Source organism: Grampus griseus (assembly GCF_964374135.1).
Source record: "Grampus griseus genome assembly, chromosome: 11".
Classification (NCBI taxonomy): Eukaryota; Metazoa; Chordata; class Mammalia; order Artiodactyla; family Delphinidae; genus Grampus; species Grampus griseus.
This window is the reverse complement of record NC_139005.1, coordinates 87,303,883-87,327,235: the sequence shown is the minus strand read 5'-3', so window position 1 is coordinate 87,327,235 and position 23,353 is coordinate 87,303,883. Positions and strand designations below refer to the sequence as shown.

Here is a 23,353-nt window from a genome sequence, read left to right as displayed (position 1 = left end):
AGGAATCACCAGGGGACCAGAGGTCTGGATGAGGATGGAGAACAGGTACAGTATGAGTGAGGAAGACTTTCCTCATCATGCTAGACCATAGTGAGCATGTTATCTGAATTCTATTAGCAATTATTATTTGGATAATTAATTTACTGGGAAACTACGCAAAAACTATCTTGTGACACCTCTTCTATTCTTTTCTTGATTGTTATTTAACTTTTCATAATATTCATGTCTTGTTTCCCCATTTATACTCTATGTTCCTCCAGACTATGCACTATGGTGTGGAATCCTTCAGGAACCTAGCATGGTACTCAGCTATAGTTCAGATAATATCTGTTCACCTAGATAACTGTTATTCACAGTGAGAATTAGGTTAAAGAGCTAAGAGTTTTAATAACAAAAAGAAAAAAACCCTCTCCCCAATCTCTCCGAACTCTCCTTTTTCTGTATACCTATATAAACTTGTTTATGTCTAACACAACACTCATCAAAACAAGTGCACTTATTCACTTAGCAGCCTCTTTTACCCCCTAGTTGGTGAGCCCTGGAGAACAAAGATTATACTGTATTCACCTTCGTTGCCTCTAGAGCTCAACATAGTGCCTAACACATAGTAAGTTCTCAGTTAATAAATATAAACCAAAATGAAATGGTTCAATTTTCAAACATTTTTTAGAAGTCTGCCATGTGTAAGACACGCTTACTTTTTTTACATTTTACATTTTGCAATATGTGTATCAAATCAACACACTGTACACCTTAAATGTATACAATGTTATATGTCAATTATGTCTCAATAAAGCTAGAAAAAACAGACATTATGCTTAGCACTGTAATGAGGTGTCATTAGGTACTAAACTGTCCCCTTAAATATGTGAGATAAAATGAATTGGTTTAAACAAAGAACAACAAAAAAAAGCAGGGAGGTAAGTACTTTTTTTTTCCATTTTTCAATTTTATTTATTTTTTTATACAGCAGGTTCTTATTAGTTATCCATTTTATACATTATTAGTGTATATATGTTAATCCCAATCTCCCATTTCATCACACCACCACCACCCCCACTTTCCCCCCTTGGTATCCATACATTTGTTCTCTACACCTGTGTCTCTATTTCTGCCCTACAAACCTGTTCATCAGTACCATTTTTCTAGGTTCCACATATATGCGTTAATATACGATACTTGTTTTTCTCCTTCTGACTTACTTCACTCTGTATGACAGTCTCTAGGTCCATCCACATCTCTACAAATGACCCAATTTCGTTCCTTTTTATGGCTGAGTAATATTCCATTGTATATATGTACCACATCTTCTTTCTCCATTTGTCTGTCGATGGGCATTTAGGCTGCTTCCATGACCTGGCTATTGTAAACAGTGCTGCAAAGAACATTGGGGTGAATGTGTCTTTTTGAATTATGGTTTTCTCTGGGTATATGCCCAGTAGTGGGATTGCTGGGTCATATGGTAATTCTATTTTCAGTTTTTTAGGAAACCTCCATACTGTGCTCCATAGTGGCTGTATCAATTTACATTCCCCCCCAATGGTGCAAGAGGGTTCCCTTTCCTCCACACCCTCTCCAGCATTTGTTGTTTATAGATTGTCTGATGATGCCCATTCTAACCGGTATGAGGTGATACCTCATTGCAGTTTTGATTTGCATTTCTCTAATAATTAGTGACATTGAGCAGATTTTCATGTGCTTCTTGGCCATCTGTATGTCTTCTCTGGAGAAATGTCTATTTAGGTCTTCTGCCTATTTTTGGATTGGGTTGTTTTTTTGATATTGAGCTGCATGAGCTGTTTATATATTTTGGAGATTAATCCTTTGTCCATTGATTTGTCTGCAAGTATTTCCTCCCATTCTGAGGGTTGTCTTTTCGTCTTATGGTTTCCTTTGCTTTGCAAAAGCTTTTAAGTTTCATTAGGTCCCATTTGTTTGTTTTTATTTCCATTACTCTAGGAGGTGGATCAAAGAAGATCTTGCTGTGATTTATGTCAAAGAGTGTTCTTCCTCTGTTTTCCTCTAAGAGTTTCACGGTGTCCAGTCTTACATTTAGGTCCCTAATCCATTCTGAGTTTATTTTTGTGTATAGTGTTAAGGAATGTTCTAATTTCATTCTTTTACATGTAGCTGTCCAGTTCTCCCAGCACCACTTATTGAAGAGACTGTCTTTTCTCCATTGTATATCCTTGCCTCCTTTGTCATAGATTAATTGACTACAGGTGTGTGGGTTTATCGCTGGGTGTGTGGGTTTATCTCTGGGCTTTCTATCCTGTTCCGTTGATCTATATTTCTGGTTTTGTGCCAGTACCATATTGTCTTGATTACTGTAGCTTTGTAGTATAGTCTAAAGTCAGGGAGTCTCATTCTTCCAGCTCCGTTTTTTTCCCCTCAGGACTGCTTTGGCTATTCGGGGTCTACTGTGTCTCCACACAAATTTTAGGATTTTTTTTCTAGTCCTGTAAAAAATGCCATTTATAATTTGATAGGGATTGCATTGAATCTCCGGATTGCTTTGGGTAGTATAGGCATTTTCACAATATTGATTCTTCCAATCCAAGAACATGGTATATCTCTCCATCTGTTTGTATCAGCTTTACTTTCTTTCATCAGTGTCTTATCGTTTTCTGCATACAGGTCTTTTGTCTCCTTAGGTAGGTTTATTCCTAGGTATTTTATTCTTTTTGTTGCATAAATGGGAGTGTTTCCTTAACTTCTCTCTCAGATTTTTCATTAGTGTATAGGAATGCAAGAGGTTTCTGGGCATTAATTTTGTATCCTGCAACTTTACCAAATTCATTGATTAGCAGTTTTCTGCTGGCATCTTTAGGATTCTCTATGTATAGTATCATCTCATCTGCAAACAGTTACAGTTTTACTTCTTCTTTTCCAATTTGTACTCTTTTTACTTCTTTTTCTTCTCTTGATTACCATGGCTGGGACTTCCAAAACTATGTTGAATAACAGTGGTGAGAGTGGTCATCCTTGTCTTTTTCCTGATCTTAGAGGAAATGCTTTCAGGTTTTCACCATTGAGAATGATGTTTGCTGTGGGTTTGTCATATATGGCCTTTATTATGTTGAAGTAGGTTCCCTCTATGCCCACTTTCAGGAGACTTTTTATCATAAATGGGTGTTGAATTTTGTCAAAAGCTTTTTCTGCATCTATTCAGATGATCATATGGTTTTTATTCTTCAATTTGTTAATATGGTGTATCACATTGATTGATTTGTGTATATTGAAGAATCCTTGCATCCCTGGGATAAATCCCACTTGATCATGGTGTATGATCCTTTTAATGTGCTGTTACACTCTGTTTGCTAGTATTTTGTTGAGGATTTCTGCATCAATATTCATCAGTGATATTGGTCTGTAATTTTCTTTCTTTGTAGTATCTTTCTCTGGTTTTGGTATCAGGGTGATGGTCGCCTCACAGAATGAGTTTGGGAGTGTTCCTTCCTCTGCAATTGTTTGGAAGAGTTTGAGAAGAATAGGTGTTAGCTCTCCTCTAAATTTTTGATAGAATTCGCCTGTGAAGCCATCTGGTCCTGGAATTTGTTGGAAGATTTTTAATCACAGTTTCAATTTCATTACATGTGATTGGTCTGTTCATATTTCCTATTTCTTTCTGGTTCAGTCTTGGAAGGTTATACCTTTCTAAGAATTTGTCCATTTCTTCCAGGCTGTCCATTTTACTGGCATAGAGTTGCTTGTAGTAGTCTCCTAAGATGCTTGGTATTTCTGCGGTGTCTGTTGTAACTTCTCCTTTTTCACTTCTAATTTTATAGATTTGACTCCTCTCCCTCTTTTTCTTGATGAGTCTGGCTAATGGTTTATCAATTTTATCTTCTCAAAGAACTGGCTTTTACTTCTATAGATCTTTGCTACTGTTTTGTTTCTATTTCATTTATTGCTGCTCTGATCTTTATGATTTCCTTCCTTCTACTAACTTTGGGTTTTGTTTGTTCTTCTTCCTCTAGTTCCTTTACATGTAAGGTTAGATTGTTTATTGGAGATTTTTCTTGTTGCTTGAGGTAAGCGTCTATTGCTATATACTTCCCTGTTAGAACTGCTTTTGCTGCATACCATAGGTTTTGGATTGTCGTGTTTTCGTTGTCCTTTGTCTCTAGGTATTTCCTGATTTCCTCTTTGATTTTTTCAGTGATCTCTTGGTTGTTTAGTACCGTATTGTTTAGCCTCCATGTGTTTGTGTTTTTTACGTCTTTTTCGCTGTAATTGATTTCTAATCTCATAGCATTGTGATCAGAAAAGATGCTTGGTATGAGTCCAATTTTCTTAAATTTACTGAGGCTTGATTTGTGACCCAAGATATGATCTATCATGCAGAATGTTCCGTGTGCACTTGAGAAGAAAGTGTAATCTGCTGTTTTTGGATGGAATGTCCTACAAATATCAATTAAGTCTAACTGGTCTATTGTGTCACTTAAAGCTGTGTTTCCTTATTTATGTTCTGTTTGGAAAATCGGTCCATTGGTGTAAGTGAGGTGTTAAAGTCCCCCACTATTATTGTGTTACTGTCGATTTCCTCTTTTATAGCTGTTAGCAGTTGCCTTATGTATTGAGGTGCTCCTATGTTGGGAGCATATATATTTATAATTGTTATATCTTCTTCTTGGATTGATCCCTTGATCATTATGTAGTGTCCTTCCTTGTCTCTTGTAACATTCTTTATTTTAAAGTCTATTTTATCTGATATGAGTATTGCAACTCCAGCTTTCTTTTGATTTCCATTTGCACAGAATACCTTTTTTCATCCCCTCACTTTCAGTCTGCATGTGTCCCTAGGTCTGAAGTGGGTCTCTTGTAGACAGCATATATATGGGTCTTGTTTTTGTATCCATTCAGCAAGCCTGTGTCTTTTGGTTGGAGCATTTAATCCATTCACGTTTAAGGTAATTATCGATATGTATGTTCCTGTTACCATTTTCTTAATTGTTTTGGGTTTGTTTTTGTAGGTCCTTTTCTTCTCTTGTGTTTCCCGCCTAGAGAAGTTTCTTTAGCATTTGTTGTCAAGCTGGTTTGGTGGTACTGAATTCTCTTAGCTTTTGCTTGTCTGTAAAGCTTTTGATTTCTCCATCAAATCTGATAGAGATGCTTGCTAGGTAGAGTAATCTTGGGTGTAATTTCTTCCCTTTCATCACTTTAAATATGTCATGCCACTCCCTTCTGGCTTGTAGAGTTTCTGCTGAGAAATCAGCTGTTAACCTTATGGGAGTTCCCTTGTATGTTATTTGTCATTTTTCCCTTGCTGCTTTCAATAATTCTTCTTTGTCTTTAATTTTTGTCAATTTGATTACTGTGTGTTTGGCATGTTTCTCCTTGGGTTTATCCTGCCTGGGACTCTCTGCACTTCCTGGACTTGGGTGGCTATTTCCTTGTCCATGTTAGGGAAGTTTTCAACTATAATCTCTCTCTTCAAATATTTTCTCAGGTCCTCTCTCTCCTCTCCTTCTGGGACCCCTTTAATGTGAATGTTGGTGCATTTAATGGTGTCCCAGAGGTCCCTTAGGCTGTCTTCATTTCTTTTCATTCTTTTTTCTTCATTCTGTTCCACAATAGTGAATTCCACCGTTCTGTCTTCCAGGTCTTTTATCTGTTCTTCTGCCTCAGCTTTCTACTATTGATTCCTTCTAGTGTATTTTCATTTCAGTTATTGTATTGTTCATCTCTGTTTGTTTGTTCTTTAATTCCTCTAGGTCTTTGTTAAACATTTCTTGCATCTTCTCCGTCTTGGCCTCCATTCTTTTTCCAAGGTCCTGGATCATCTTCACTATCATTATTCTGAATTCTTTTTCTGGAAGGTTGCCTATCTCCACTTCATTTAGTTGTTTTTCTGGGGTTTTATCTTGTTTCTTCATCTGGTACATAGCCCTCTACCTTTTCATCTTGTCTTTCTGTGAATGTGGTTTTTGTTTCACAGGCTGTAGGACTGTAGTTCTGCCTGCTTCTGCCCTCTGATGGATGAGGCTATCTAAGAGGCTTGTGCAGGTTTCCTGATGGGAGGGACTGGTGGTGGTAGAGCTGGGTGTTGCTCTGGTGGGCAGAGCTCAGTAAAACTTTAATCTGCTTGTCTGCTGATGGGTGGGGCTAGGTTCCTTCCCTGTTGGTTGTTTGGCCTGATACGACCCAACACTGGAGCCTACCCGGCTCTTTGGTGGGGTAATGGTGGACTGTGGGAGGGCTCACGCCAAGGAGTAATTCCCAGAACTTCTGCTGCCAGTGTCCTTGTCCTCCTGGTGAGCCACAGCCACCCCCCACCTCTGCAGGAGACCCTCCAACACTAGCAGGTAGGTCTGGTTCAGTCTCCTGTGGGGTTACTGCTCCTTCTCCAGGTCCTAATGCGCACACTACGTTGTGTGTGCCCTCCAAGAATGGAGTCTCTGTTACCCCTGTCCTGTTGAAGTCCTGCAATCAAATCCCGCTAGCCTTCAAAATCTGATTCTCTAGGAATTCCTCCTCCCGTTGCCGGACCCCCAGGCTGGGAAGCCTGACGTGGGGCTCAGAACCTTCACTCCAGTGAGTGGACTTCTGTGGTATAAGTGTTCTCCAGTTTGTGAGTCACCCACCCAGCAGTTATGGGATTTGATTTTATTGTGATTGCGCAGCTCCTACCGTCTCATTGTGGCTTCTCCTTTGTCTTTGGATGTGTGGTATCTTTTTTGGTGAGTTCCAGTGTCTTCGTATCGATGACTGTTCAGCAGTTAGTTGTGATTCCCATGCTCTCACAAGAGGGAGTGAGCGCACGTCCTTCTACTCCACCATCTTGAACCAATCTTCAGGGAGGTAAGTACTTTTTAAATAACACTGGCTCTTTTGGGTAAAAACAAAACAAAACAAAAAAAAGCTTTGTAGATGCCAATGTGTTGCATGGAAGAAATTATGCTGAAAAGCTGCAAGAAATTAAATCAGATCTGGTCCTCCCCTCTCCTTTCTTCTCTAGTGTATAGGCCATCCCCATCTTTCCCCTTCTCTCCAAATAAAACAAAATCACAACCACATCCACATGCAACGTTTTTTTGGCTAAGTGTTTATGCATAAGATTACTGATTATGGACAAGAGGGCTCAAAATACTCTCAGGCAGATATTAGAATTGGACAGAATTAGGATGTCCTTTAATGGAGCCAAAAGGGTGGATCATACCAACAATTTACTTATTACCATAAGTATAGACAAAAGGAAATGAAATAGAACAAATAGATTGTAGAAACTATATAAGATGCTGATTAGTGGAAAGGAAGTCGACATCAAGGTCAGCTATCATTGTGAACTAACTCATTTTATCTCTATGTCCATGTTCTCCTGATTTCTCTAGGGAAAAAAGAAAAAGACACTGTCTTACACAGACAACATATCAGAAAAACTGCTGCTAAGCCATTTTTTGACCCACTCATCTCCTAGAGTACCTTAACAGGCTCCTGACATGCCTACCAAGCATCTGGCTTGAGAAAATCTTAGATTAACAGAAAACAGACTTCACTACACAATCGCAATATATACAAAGAAATAGCTTCCTAAACAAAACATGAAAATTCAGTAAACTTCCACAATGTTCACTGCAGCTCTATTTACAATAGCCAGGACATAGAAGCAACCTAAGTGTCCATCAACAGATGAATGGATAAAGAAGATGTGGCACACATATACAATGGAATATTACTCAGCCATACAAAGAAATGAAATTGAGTTATTTGTAGGGAGGTGGATGGACCTAGAGTCTGTCATACAGAGTGAAGTCAAAAAGTGAAAAACAAGTACTGTGTGCTAACACATATATATGGAATCTAAAACAACATAAAAATGGTTCTGAAGAACCTAGGGGCAAGACAGGAATAAATATGCAGATGTAGAGAATAGACTTGAGGACATGGGGAGGGGGAAGGGTAAGCTGGGACGAAGTGAGAGAGTGGCATGGACTTATATATACTACCAAATGTAAAATAGATAGCAAATGGGAAGCAGGTGCATAGCACAGTGAGATCAGCTCGGTGCTTTGTGACCACCTAGAGGGGTGGGATAGGGAGGGTGGAAGGGAGACACAAGAGGGGAGAGATATGGGGATATATGTATATATATAGCTGATTCACTTTGTTATAAAGCAGAAACTAACATACCACTGTAAAGCAATTATACTGTAATAAAGATGTTAAAAAAAATTCAATAAACCTTAAAAAGGAGCTTTAGAACTAAACATTGGATCTAAAAGCTAATATGCTCATTATAATAATAGTAACAGAAGTAGCAGTGGCTGCAGTGTTGTGGCAGTGGCAGTAGCAGCTCCTCCCCCATTTACTGAGAGCTTACTCAGTGCCAGGGACGGATGGCTTTACTAATTTCTCATTTAATCATTATTACAACCCTTTGAGTTTGATGACAATGCATAACCATACACCACACTATCTAGGTTGACCTCTTTCATTACCTTTTTCCTTAAAAAAAAAAAGCAAAAAACAAACTTAGATATTAACTTTAAAAAATGGAATGGGGCTTCCCTGGTGGCGCAGTGGTTGAGAGCCCGCCTGCCAATGCAGGGGACACGGGTTCGTGCCCCGGTCCGGGAAGATCCCACAGGCTGTGGAACGGCTATGCCCATGAGCCATGGCCGCTGAGCCTGCGCGTCTGGAGCCTGTGCTCCGCAACGGGAGAGGCCACAACAGTGAGAGGCCCGAGTACCGCAAAAAAAAAAAAAAAAAAAAAAAAAATAGAATGAGATGTTACCTTGAAACATTCTGATTATTTTTAAAATGATGTCTTAAACACACACACACACACACAAACTCTTTTCAGAGTCACTACAAATGGGCAGAATTTAGTAGATATTACAATTCTAGTAAGGTTCTTAAAATAGCCCTTTGAGGTTGGTATAGTATTTTTTCTGCATTTAAATGGATTAGCTTAGAGTCATTACTGCTCAAATGATACTAATCACTTTAATTCTGATTTAAGGGACATGCAGGGCCAGCCCAGATAAACTGTCATGTCAGCAGCAACCTCAATCTCCCAGGAAAGCCTTTTAGCAATACATATAAATCTTGTCTATGGCTCTAGGGGTATTCCTTCTTATTTACAATGTAGCTAACAGATATTTTATCAGAGCAACTTATAGAAGTAAATTTAAAGAAAAATATCTTTTAAATTTATTTAAGAAAAATAAATATTTAAAGCAAATATCATCAGAAAGTAAAATAAAGAAATCTATACTTTAAAAAAATCTGAGTGTTAAAACCTCTTTACAGTTTTGCTCTCTTTTTACGAATACTGGGTACTGTTTTAAAATATTAAATTCACTCTTCAGAGAAAGCCTTAACAATGTTTTTGTGACTACTGTAACAATTCCCATCAAAACACTTTCTTCTCACATCCTTGTATGAATGTCATTTAACTTGTGATATGTAATTTCCAAAATAAATAAATACATACATACGTACATACATTTATACCTGGGCTTATAAACCCATTTTCTTGTAGTTTTAAGTTTGAATAGCTAGATTTCTAGTGTCTCTTGATTATAAAAAATTAGTCAGACAAAAATGCTTAATAAAATCTTTTTAGAGGATATGATTTATTGCAGTTAATCTGATTATTTTTAAAGACACAGCTTCAAGAAAATTAAAGGAAATTTTGATCTGTAGCTGCAGAAAGAAGTATACTTTTTAATTTTGAAGAAAACAATCTTTTGAAGACTTGCAGGGCAGAGTACATAAAGATAACCTACCAACAAACTCAGTACAATATCAAATAATAAACTGCCAATCATAACTAAAATAATATGGGTATGACTGAAAAAAGAACAAGGGTATGTTTCACTTTACACTCTGGTTGTATTTCTATAGTTTTATTTAAGCCATATTGTGGAAAACAGAATACTATAAATGCTCAAAAGGTAATTTCTACTAAGAACTCAGTTTTAAATTATTTGTAAAGCAGACTTAATGCCAAAGTTATTTGCTTGCAGATTTGAAATTTATTTGAATTGTTTAAAATGCCATTTGTGTTCTTATAGAATAAAGTGCCACGAGCAATCAATCTCATGTTAAAGTCAGAGGACTTGTTACTAGAAACCTGATACAAAATAGTAAGAGAACTAGAAAGATGCATTAATACTGCTTCAGCTGTTCTCAGAGAATGATAATTTAAAAAAAAGAATTTATTTATTTATTTGTTTTTTTTTGGCTGCATTGGGTCTTCATTGCTGCGCGTGGGCTTTCTCTAGTTGCTGCGAGTGTGTGCTACTCTTCGTTGCTGTGCACAGTCTTCTCGTTGCAGTGGCTTCTCTTGTTGTGGAGCACGGGCTCTGTGTGCAGGGGCTTCAGTAGTTGTGGCTCTCAGCTCTAGAGCACAGGCTCAGTAGTTGTGACACGTGGGCTCTAGAGCCCAGGCTCAGTAGTTGTGGCTCGTGGGCTCTAGAGTGCAGGCTCAGTAGTTGTGGTGCATGGGCTTAGTTGCTCTGCGGCATGTGGGATCTTCCCAGACCAGGGCTCGAACCCACGTGCCCTGCATTGGCAGGTGGATTCTTAACCACTGTGCCACCAGGGAAGCCCCGAGAATGATAACTTTTAACAGCATTCCATAATAGCTCTAATAGGCAAGTCACAAAAATTGAACTATTTTTTATATATTAATACTTGAGACTGTGGCCCAAATCTTATAATAAGTTTTAAAAATTTAATTCATGTTGCTTAAGATATACTTTTTGGTAAATACTCTTACAATGAAAATAGTGAGATTATTAGTTTAAGTGTAGTAATTAAAATCAGGGTTCAACCCCAAGCTCTTTCACTTATTAGGGTTGAACAATCTTGGAGAAACTGCTTGATTTTTCTAGGACTCAGTTTCATCATGTATTGAAAGGGAAAAATAGTACCTACCTCATAAGGTTGGTGTGATGATTAAAAGAAGTTAATCTTTATAAAGCACTTAGCATAATGCCACACACAGTATTCAATAACTGTGTGCTATTATTATCATTCTGGGTTTTATTGTTGAATGCAACAAATGCCAAATTCTCTTCTCTTGTTGGGGCTTAATATAACAAAGTCAAAGAATGAAAATTTCTCATCAGGGCATAGTAATGATTTCTGACCTACCAGCTACCCAGTTTACTGTAATATTTTCACTTTCTTGTGTTTATAACAATTAAAATTAGATGCATAAAAACAATAAGAACTTATTATGTCTTTCACTGAAATATCAGTAGAGGTTACCTACCTGTGTAGCTCTTCTGTTTTGTCTTCAGTTGGACCTACGATTAGTAAACAATGGCGAAGAACAGCTGCCATGACACGAAACTGATGAGAATCACCCTATGGCAAATAAAAGAGAGGTGAGGAAAAATTGGGGATTGAATGAATGCCTTAATGAAGAAGTCCGGTACATTACTACAACCCTGGGAGTCATCCTATGGCCCATCTAACACCCAAAACAGTTATTCTTATGCCATACATAATAGAAGTCAGGATATTCTAGGAAGAATTCCCAAGTATTAACAAAGTATTAACTAAGTGAATTGTCATCATCTCATATGAACAGCTACAGCCACTGCCAGAAATGGCTGAAACCATAAGTTATTGATCTATCCTTCCCCTTATGACATGTCAGGCAAAGAGAAATATGATCAGCATCCATATATTATTACCTACTCTGTTTTACCTGTCCATAAGATTTAATTCAACTAGGGATCTTTTCCATTTCCAGAAAGTCTAGATTCTTTTGTTGGATAGTATACTGTTCCAGTTTACGAGTCATTATAAAAATTCAAACAGATATAATATTATCAGTATTTTAGAAGCGGGTTGTACATCCTTAATAAAAATGTCTTATCTCTTAACTTTCAAAAACAATGCATTAAAATCTATAATCTATCAACTTCATTTTAATGAATCTTCTTAATCTCCTAGTTCCTCCAAATCTTATTCCTAGTTTCTCCAAAGCGACCAGCAAGTGATGAAAAATAAGCACTCTTGAGTTTAATCTCCTATTTTCCCAATGTTTACTCATTGGTAGTGGTATTAGACACACATAGAGTCCGAGGGAAGGCAAATAATAGGAAATAAGCTGAGCTCTGAATAATCACTTGGTTTACCTCCTAATTTATCATGAGATCTTGGGCCACTACAATTTTTTTAATCATCTGAATCAAGGTTGTACCTTTCTTCTTCCAAATTTTTAGTAATTAAGAAGACATGAAATTAGTGATAATTATCTATTATAATCAGATCCTGGATATGTTATATTTCAGGAAGGTTCCAATTACTTCAAAAGCTATTAAAATTTTTAAAGCTCTGTATATACATAATTGATTTCAAGTCTGTATAAAGTGAAATATATTCACATATTATACATATATAGCCTATATTTATATATATAACTCAGCCCTTCTAGGAAGATGTCTTTTATAAAATCTAACAAACAATAGCACAGTTTCATTACTCATAATGTGGATAACAATATTTTAAAATAACACCATCATGTGTAGATTTGGAAGAGATGAAGGTCTCAGTGGCATAACAGAAAAAGCACTTTACTTAGAGTCAAGAGTCTAGGTTGTGACCTTAGGCAAGTCATATGGCTTCTCTAAGCCAAAGTTTCCCCATATGCATCTCCACAAACATGAGATTGTTAGGGTTGTAAAAGGATTAAAGAAGATGATACACATGAAAATGCTTAGTACTTTCAGTGAAATATTTGAGGGTGAGGGGAAGGATGAGGCAGGAAGGAAACAAAAGGTAAGACTGATAGAGCTGAAATGAGTGATAACGAAATTATTGCGTGTTGGGGAGGGGGACCGGTGGAATGCTAGAGACACTAAGGGTTTGGAACGAACACTGTTCCACTTGCCATCTATCTTCAAATGCCTGAATCAAAATTCTCTAATATGCAAATATACTTTTACATATCCCACATTATATGAACCACACTGAAATGCATGTGAAACTCACCCATTACTTAACTCTTAAAAAGTTCATATTTTCCTTGGTTTTGATAATTAACTAAGAATGCACTTCCTTTTAAACTAGATTTTCCTTTATTTTAAATATCACAATCATTTTCCTCTCATGCTGATGTTGACAAGCCCCTTGCAAAACTCCATTTTGGTCCTTCCACTATTTGCAACTGTAAGTGAAAATCCTACTTCCTTCCATCCCCTTTCCTCCTGTCCCAATTTTCATGACACCAATTCCCCAGTTGTACCCTGTAGGTCTGCCTGCCCTCTTTTACTGTCCACTAAATTCTATTTCTTTACTCAAAACAACTACTGAAGTCCCGGGATTGTGTGCCTCTACTTTTAGTATCAATGACTCCTTTTCATCCTCCAGGTCTCAGAGAAGCCCCTTCTTTGACCACCTTATTTAGGTAGATTCCTTTTTTCATTATCTCTATCATTGTATCTTGCTATGATTTCTTTCAGGAAATCATAATCTGTAATTCCACATTTGTTTACATACTTACATATGCATTGTTTTCTCCATTCATCTAGCACCTTCACAAGTTTTAGAGGGCATGTGTTTAACAAAGTGTTCAATAATTTTTAATGTAAATGAAAAGTAAAACAAACAAAAAAGTGCTCAAATCATAAGTGTACAGCTAGATAAATTTTCACAAAATGAGCACGCCCATACAACCAGCATGAAAACAAAGCAACACCAAGATTGAGAACCCCAGAATTGCCCTCATGACCCCTTCAAATGACAGATCTGCTCTTCAATTGTAATTCTAACATTTAACATCATGGGTTAGTGATTTTTGTTGTCACAAATTTTAAGTGAATGGAATCATAAAATATAGACCCTTCTGTATCTGGTTGTGAGATTCATCCATGTTGTTGTGTACAGGTGCAGTTTGTTCATTTTCACTGCTTGAGAGTGGTGCTATTCAAAGTGCAGTTTGTGGACCACTACTGGTCCACACCCTGTTTGCCACTGATCTGCAAAGTCATGAGTACAGAAGGTACACCTGAACATTTAGAAACTTTTCAAGCAGTCTGACCTTGTGTGTAATATTGTATTATACAAGAGTTCCATTCTGACAGCTAAGGAAAGAAATCTGGTCCCTCACACTTAGGTTAGGAAAGCACTGCTGGCCACATAGCACAGGGAGATCAGCTCGGTGCTTTGTGTCCACCTAGAGGGATGGGATAGGGAGGGTGGGAGGGAGACACAAGAGGGAGGAGATATGGGGATGTATGTATATGTATAGCTGATTCACTTCGTTATAAAGCAGAAACTAACACACTATTGTAAAGCAATTATACTCCAATAAAGATGTTAAAAAAAAAAAGCAAGCACTGCTGAATACAGTGAGTATATTACAATTCACTTATCCATTCTGCTCTTGATGGACACTTGGACTATACTGAAGAGTGCTGCTATGAACATACTTTCTTATATGTCATTTGGTATGCTGGGTCGTAGGGCATATACATATGACAGACTTTAGAAGGTACTGCCAAACAGTGTTTCAAAGTGTTTATACCAGCTTACACTCCCACCAGTTGCTCTACAGCTGCGCCAACACTTGGTATTGTCAGCCTTTTAAATTTGTCATTCTCATGGATGTGCAGAGATTTTATTATGCATTTTCCTGATGACTGATAAAGTTGAACACCTTTTCTTATGTCTACTGGTCATTTGGATAGCTCTTTTATGAAGTGCCTGTTCAAGCCTTTTGCATATTTTTCTATAGGGTTAATTTACATTATTTGTAGGACTTGAATATATTCTAGTAGAGTCCTTTATTGCATATATGTGTTGAAAATATCATCTCCCATTTGGTGGCCTGTTTTTTACTTTCTTCTCTTGATGAACTAATTTTAATTTTAAGACCAATTTGTCAATTTTTCCTTTATGGTTTGATCTTTATTTTGTCCTGTTTTAAAAATCTTTGCCTATTTAAGAAATTTTTGACTTGTTTAAAATAAAGTCATGGGGCTTCCCTGGTGGCGCAGTCGTTGAGAGTCCGCCTGCCAATGCAGGGGACACGGGTTCGTGCCCCAGTCCGGGAAGATACCACATTGCGGTGAAGCGGCTGGGCCTGTGAGCCATGGCCGCTGGGTCTGCGCGTCTGGAACCTGTGCTCCTCAACGGGAGAGGCCACAACAGTGAGAGGCCCGCATACCGGAAAAAAAAAAAAAGTCATGAAGATAATCTTCTGTTTCTTTCCAAAAGCTTTATCATTTTACCTTTTACATTTAAGTCTCTTATCCATCTCAAATTAATTTTTCTGTATGGTAATAAGGTAGGGATTTAAATTCATTTTTAACTGATTAAAAAGCCCACCTTTTCCCCACTGCAATTCAGTGTTACCTGTATCATAAGTCAGTTGACTGTATATGTGTAGGTTTATTTCTAGATTCTTTATTCTATTAGTCTGCCTCAATAAATATTTGTTGAATGAGAGCTATCATTTAAAATGTCTTACTTAACAAAGGTCAGAGTGTACACTATTTCCTACTATTGGTTGTTCTGCTGGGTGACTTTACATAAACAATTTGAACTCTTTGATCTTTAGTGTCCTCATTTGTCAAATGAGATTAATGCTCCTCCTATCTTACACAGATGCTTGAAAGAGTAAATATAATTGCTCTTTTTAAAACAATACACAGTTTATACAACTGTCATTTACTTCTTCATGAGCTAAGTTTTTTTTTTTTTTTTTTTGCGGTACGCGGGCCTCTCACTGTTGTGGCCTCTCCCGTTGCGGAGCACAGACTCTGGACGCGCAGGCTCAGCGGCCATGGCTCACGGGCCTAGCCGCTCCGCGGCATGTGGGATTTTCCCGGACCGGGACACGAACCCGTGTCCCCTGCATCGGCAGGCGGAGTCAACCACTGCGCCACCAGGGAAGCCCATGAGCTTAGTTTTGATATCTTTAGGGCATCAACAGTCTCTCCTCTGTAATCCTACTATCTCCAAAGGTTGAGAAGGCAAAAAAATCCCTAAGACAGAGGAGGAAGAAAGAGAAAGCAAGCAGGCTTGTTGTGACAGTAGAAATCAAAATGAGATAACACCAAAAGAGAGGTAAAAACTCATGAAACTCTTTGGGATCTTTGTTGGGGGGGAGGGAATCTTTTTATACAGGCTTTGTTTCTTATTCATAGATTCCACTACTGTACTATTGCTTTCTTCTCCTGTGCAACCTGTGGAAGATTTTCACGTTTGTTTGGTAAAGGTATCAATATCCTCATACCTTTTTCATTCAACACTTCAACCAATCTAATCAATGCCTGAGAAAAAAGTCTGAAAGGAGAATACCTCACACCAATGAGTCCTAAACTGGTTTTGTTATCCCAGGGTAGTTCTCATTACTTCAAGAAGGGTTAGGAAACTTGTCTTATGAAAATTCAATTTCAATTCTACAAAAAGTGAAACACAAATACACACTCAACCACAAACGTACACATGCACTCTTACTTGGAAATATAGCTATACATCAGGTAGTATTTCACCCTATGTCTTACCCTTGCCATTTTGCAGTTATTTGTCCTACTAAATTGCGTATGTTCCTTACAGGCAAAGATTAAGTATTCCACCTCCACATCTTTTACATTTAACATGGTGCCGGGCATAAAGTAATAAATGCTTTTTGAATTAACTTACAAAAGGAAATATAAATATTATAAAATAGTGTGCTGTATCTCCAAAAAGGCTAGAATCTGCTCTCTAAACAACGTTATTAAATGTTTTAGGTTTCTAGAAAAATTAGTAGTTTTGAAAATTTAAAAGGTATCATAAACTTTCCCTCCTCCCTGTCACTTTGGCTATTTCTCTTATATACTTCCACTATACAGATAGCAAACTGTATCACATTTTATTTCTCATAAAACAAATATTCATTGAACACCTACTCTGTGCTAGGTATGTTGCTTAGCAGAAAGACTATGCCAGTGAGGTCAGACATACCCCCAAAGATCAAGAATATATGGCATTTGTAGCATCTGTGCACTTCTGAGTTGATTCTTTTTTATTTTCAAACATATAGAAAATATAGAGAAGAATAGTAAATAATGTGACAAACAGTTATATATCCATCTGTTTACATGTCTGTTTTTCCTATGAGACTGTTAGTTCTCTGAGGGCAGAGATGCTTTATATTGCATCTTGTGTGCCTAATACAGAACTTTGCACATATTGGGCACTCAATAATAAATGTTTGTTGAAAAAATGACTCAGTTAAAAAACATGGTACAGCGTGAAGCTTTATTTTTAATTAAATAATGTCAAGTCCTTTTTTCACACTTCCTTCAAAGTCTCTAAAATCATTATGGGGCTAATCTCTTCTGTTACGATGTGACATTCCCAATTAACTCCTATAGATACTCACTGTCTTATCTCACTCAGATAGCATCCTTTGACTACTCAGATACTTGTACTACTTCTCTGTTTGCACTTGGCTGTCTGGCTCTAACATGTGTGTTGGTCCTTGTATTTTCTCATTACATTGCATTGATACCTAGGAAGCACTGCAGAAGGGAATGTGTGCTAAGTAAGGGATCTCTAGAATAACATGCTTTCCTCCATGAACAGGGAGATTTAGCAAAGTGCTGAAGCAAGAAGACGACAAGACCATTCCCATTAACTTTTCTAGAACTGATTTGGGGTCCTATAAAAGGAATAATTTGACTTTTTTAAACATACTACCTTCAGGAAAGGGAGAGAAAGACGGAGGAAGGCAGGGAGACAGACTGACACCACATATGGAAATAAGGCCAGCTACATTTCCTAATGAATGGAAAGGAATCTCTGAATTAATATGCTTGATGGCATTGGCTTCCAGGCAGGAATTTAACATTGAGGGATGAACCTAAAATGAACAAATCACACTAATTTGCTAAACCTCAAAAACCCTAATTTTCTGTTTTTTTGTAAATTGTAAATGAACAGTCATAAAAATACCTACTGAAACAGTTAAAACCAAAACCAAACATCTGCATTTTCTGTGACAACTGAGTTGTAAAGTAGGTAAAGATTTTAAAAAGTGAAATGCCAGGGGTTTGAGAGGTGTAAACTAGCACTATTCTTCTAAAGGTCAGTTTGGTAATACATATAAATTTAAATACATATGATATACACAAAAAACCCTAAAGTTTTGAAAAACCCTTTGGCCCATGAATTTCAGGAATTTATCTACAAAGATTTTACAACAAGAAAATTCACCGTGTATTACTATGTAAAACAGCAAACAACTGCAAACAATACAAATCTTTACACATAGGGGATTTGTTAAAGGTTGATAGATCCTTATGAAGGAATACTCTTTAAGTATTTTTATACATATACTTATGAGTATTCTTTCATAAAGATTTATTATCTTTATGAGAAGAAAGTGGTTGTTAAAAATTTTTTTTGGTTGCAGAACTCTTTTTATACCCCAAATGAAATCCAGTTATGACCTAAATTTAAAGAAAAACAATAGCAACAGCAACAATCAAAGGTGCTGGGTTTTTTTGGCCACGCTGTGCAGCCTGTGGGGCATGTGACATCTTAGTTCTCCTACCAGTGATCGAACCCCTACGCCCCTGGAGTGGGAGCGCAGAGTCTTAACCACTGGACAGCCAGGGAAGTCCCCAAAGGCGCTCTTTTTAAAGAAAGGGTGGGGAACTTGAAACACTGTCCACTCATCCCCAGAGGTTACTCCTAGGAACATTATGGCTTCAAGGAACACACTGTGTAATCCACTACTCTTCAAGAACATTTATTGTGGGAAAAAGAGCAAGATGATAAAATGACTGCATTTTTTGTAAAAAAAATATATATATATATTATCTTTGAATGGTAGGTTTATAGGTAATTTGTATTTTCTTATTGCTTGTATGCTTTTTTCCCTTAGATCTGCAGTATTATTTAGCATGTATTATTTTCATAAGGAAAATATTATTTTTAAATCTATATTTTAAAGTTGGATTCTTCTGTACAGTAAGCTTTCCATATCCCTTTATTTCAGCTGGTATTTTAAGGTATTAACAATTCTTTAGATGCTTGCTCAACTAGAGAAAGATGTCTTTTATCTGACAATCAAGGAGATATTAAAATTCAGGTAAATGGACCCTGACTGGCAAGTTTCTCTACATCCTTACTACAGATTTCCCTTATGCTAAGTTATGTATACCTCAGTAAAAAGTACTCTATGTTCTGATTTCTGTGTCTTTTCACATGCTGTTCAATTTCTGTGAAATGTTTCATACTCCCATTCAAATAGCCAAATCATTCTCAGTCTTCAGATCTCAGGAGAGACTTTCAGGGGTCTTCTCTAACTATACTAAGTATTCTCCATCATTGTACTGTTTCTCTCCTAGTACTTAACACAATTTAAATTATATATTTGTTTACTTATTACCTATATCACCAATAAAACTGAAGTCTGCAGAGACTATGTGTATTATTTGCCAATATATTACACAACGCCTAGCATAATACCTGGCAATTGTTCATAAATATTTGTTGACTGATTTACTAAATGCTTGCTAAAATTTGAATTTAGAGACTTATGGAGACTCAAGTGGTTTAAAATAAGCTTTCCCACACTCTTGCCTAAGTGGGTTGGCAAGGTCCTGTTTTCAATACTGTTCACAATTTCTGATAACTTCAATAATAGCCCAGAGTCATATTAACTAGGCACATTTTATAATGCTTGTATAAAGTGATCCATGACTCACGAGAGTTCTGTTGAGATGCCTGCTTCACGACTACTGATCCTTTATCATGTATCTTTTGGAAAATAAACATTCTATGATACAGAATAAGTATTTGCCACTTCAACATTTTCTAAAGCTTCTTCCAGCCCTGCTATAAATTATAATTGAAGCACACTAATTAGGGCTAATCTCAATATACTGATATTTATTACATATCATTCCATACATATGCTGATGTGTGGCCACTGAACTATAAACCCTTTCTGTCAGGAATCTGAAGAGCATAAGCTACTATTTGGGGCACAATTTAAATAACAGGGGCTCCAACAATGGCAAACCAACAGTCTCAGAAGAGCTCTTGCAACTAAATGGAGAACTTAAAAACACCAAAACAAACAGTGTAAGAAAAATAACCATAGAAGGTACCAAATAAGCATAGAGACATAACATTTTAAATACTTCCAAATATTTGGTTTCAAAGCATAAATGGAGCATGTGGGCTTTCCACATCTTTTTCTGCCAAGTCCCAGGAAAAACTGACCATACTACAGTCATCTAAAACAGCTGTTAGGACTGATCTTCAAATATTTGGTTTCAAAATATAGACCTATTTGCACTTTAAAACCCAGATGCCTGCATACTCCTACTATAGCACTGCACTGAGATAATCCTTTCAAAGTAGGCTGCTGGCAAAAACAGATCTTTATTCATGGTAAGAACTGCTTCAAATGGACACAGCAAAATGTTAGCCTAAGTCCTAAAGTCAATTGTCAGAAAAGATAATTTGCTCTGGCACCAAAATACTTTTCTTTTCTTTCTTTTTTAAGGCAGAGACTAAATTTTATGAGTTATTTAAGGTTAAATAGAGCGGGTAAATGTGAAATGTTAAGATTCTAGAAGCAAGGGAAAAAGTTTATGTCCAGTTTACTTAAAATTATTGACTTCCTTAAACTAAGCTTCTTGTTTAGCATATTGTTCTTGTGGGTACTCAAATTTAAACTATCAAATCTGCCTCACTTTGGGTTGCCAGAAGGTCCAAGCCACAGAGAAGGATCTTAGTCTAGCAATAAGTCAAGTGGTTTAAAATAAACTTTCCCATATTCTGGTATAATTATACTTGTTTTCTAGGACTCTGTTATAAGCATGGCTATCTAGTTGTCCTACACTTCTGATAGTTATCTAACACTACAGAGTAACGGGTTAGGAGACTAGGATGATAGGTGATAAACAGTGTCTTTTACTCTACTGAGCAGACATCAATTCTGATTGATCAATTTCAACTTGCCTGAATATCTTTGTTTCTTTAAGACTGCAGGCAATGAAAATGCCTATACCTTTATGAATCACATTGTTTTGTTTCCCTTTAAATCCATCATTTAAACCTTGTTCCTGAAAGAGGCACTTAAAAAAAAAAAGACACATGATAGTACAACTCAGAAAAGGAACTGTATTTGGCATCTTACAAAACAGTAGTCAATCTTCACCCTATTCTTCTGATAAGTGTTACACAAATGGGAAGAATAAGAGTTATAATGGTTAAGAAATGTATCTTGAGTCATTTAACTGATTAATGAGGGAACTGGAAACTTTTTCCATTTCCCTACTTAGCATTCGTCTCTGGCAGGCAGCTCTAAGGACACCCCAAACCAATGAAATTCCAAGTAGATAAGAATATTCTTCTCAACCTTACCTCTTTATGCACCTTCCAACTGTCTACCGTCACATTGAAGAGAGCTTTGAGGGCCTCAATGGCACAGTCTGTCTCCTGAGGTGAGAGAGGAGGTCCATTACGGTCTATGGCCGATTCATATTCATCGGTCCACTTGATGCTAAAGGCACTTTCCAAGATCTGGGTTAGCAGCGGTAGTCCTTGGAGCTCATAGCGCAATTGTGACCTGATGTCGGTGTGCAAAAGTGACAGGACGAAGAGCAAGCGCAAGTCAAAGCACTTAATGTCATTGATAAACTTTCGGTCCTTGCACTTTCTCAGGAGGTTACAGAGCTTTGCAGCAAGGTTAAGTTCCAGGCTGAGCTGCTGTGCCATCTGACTGTTGAACACTATGTTACAAAGACATTTTAATGACTCCACAATAACTGGGAACTCTGACACCTTCTCCAAAGAATCATCCGACTCATTTAGCTTGGCTAGTCGCAGCAGTATCTGCATATTTTCCTTAGTTGTTACAGGAACTAAAACCTTTTTGTCTCTGGAGAGAATGCGGAGAACTTCAAGGCAGGACACTTGACATGTTGTTGGGATGTCCTTTAAAAGGACTTTAAATATGCCTTCACAGAGTTTCTGGAAAACAAGAATGAGTACGAAAAAATCATTATTTGGCTTAAGTGATTTAAAACAGAATGTTTCTCTATCAGTGTATTTAACTGCAGTTCAAGATCTGGCTAGAAAAGGTTTTTACTTTTTTAAAGTCACAGAATGTTAGAACTGAAAGAGACCTTATATTTGGTGTACTTCTTTTACTTTACAGATATGAAAACTGAGGGCCAGAAAGGTTAAGTTACTTGTATGGGGCCAGAGTGAATTAGTGGGGCTGCAAAAGATAGAGTATAGGTTTCCTAATTTCCAGCCCAATATTCTTTCTATAAAAATCACTTATTCTCTTTTAAACTGACTAGTTTCAAATGTCTTATATGGCTTTGTTCTCAATGAATTTTTAACATCAGACTACACATACTATCAGGATAGAAGGTAATCATCTGAATCATAGCTGTTTCCTTCCTGGAAATAAAGATTAGTGCCTTGAGAATTGGTTCACAATTGGCTACAAGTATAGGCTCTCATAAAAAGACTTAAAGAAGTCTGCATTTCTGCCCAGTTTCAGCTGTGCTATTTCTTCTGAGTAGTACTACTGCAGTAGTCCCATGTTTTATAAACCTTAGAACTCTCTTTAGCTAACGTGTAATAACATTTAATCATCAAATGACCCCAGAGATCTTTTGCTGACAACACTGATAAAAATTATTCCAAGTGTTGGGTTCCAAAGAGGGCTCAGCTAGCATATATGATGCCTTTGAGTCAACTGCAAAAAGGTGCCCCTCTCCAGGCTAACTGCAAAAAATGTTCCTACTGGGTGGACAAATTACAAAACAGCCCTCTTCCTCTGGGCAGCCCTGTGCCAGGACACATGGCTTGGGAAGCTCAGAGTGTGGGCAGGATCTTAAGCTTCCCTTTGTTCTCTTGGTGTAGGGCACAGATTACACAAATATATGCAGTAGTCCTGGTTCCAAATTTTGCTACCACTATCTCAGAAACAACTCTTTATTTGGACCCAAAGTGTGCTCTATCTTGAATTTTTTGAAAAATAGTTATTTCTGTCATTGCCAAATTTAAGAACCATTGATAATTCTCTCAAAATTCAATGTCCAGCTTTCTTCTCCATAAACTGCAGATCTGGGTCTCTGAAGCTCAAACCTTATATGTGCAGCAAGCAGATATAACCATTCCACTGCTGACCATTTCTATACCCATTACATTTTATAAAAATAACAGCAACAACAACTATGACCAATACAAGGTTTTACAAAGTTTCTATTAACCTACCGTCAGACTTTAACTTTTTTAAAAAGAGGCTATCTGTGGGTCAAGCATTATGATCTTGGCAGGAATCCTAGGCCATGTGCATCTTCTCAGTACATCTGAGTCAAACAGCTATGGAAATGTCAATTTTATTTTTTTATAAATTTAT

The 23,353-nt window shown here is 37.1% G+C and overlaps 1 protein-coding gene across 5 annotated transcripts in view; it reads right to left on the bottom strand.

Moving 5' to 3' along the window:
• Nucleotides 1-23,353, bottom strand: part of RIC8B (RIC8 guanine nucleotide exchange factor B) — a 120,992-nt gene that overhangs the window by 56,657 nt on the left and 40,982 nt on the right. For all 5 annotated transcript variants that reach the window (XR_014297421.1, XM_082665653.1, XM_082665655.1 and 2 more), the window contains 2 exons: nucleotides 21,340-21,948; nucleotides 11,228-11,322 (listed from right to left, as the gene is read on the bottom strand). Coding sequence is in view for 4 of the 5 variants with exons in the window: in XM_082665653.1 (XP_082521779.1) it covers nucleotides 11,228-11,322; nucleotides 21,340-21,948 (704 nt within the window). In the remaining variant the exon portion in view is untranslated. The remainder of the gene's footprint in view (nucleotides 1-11,227; nucleotides 11,323-21,339; nucleotides 21,949-23,353) is intronic.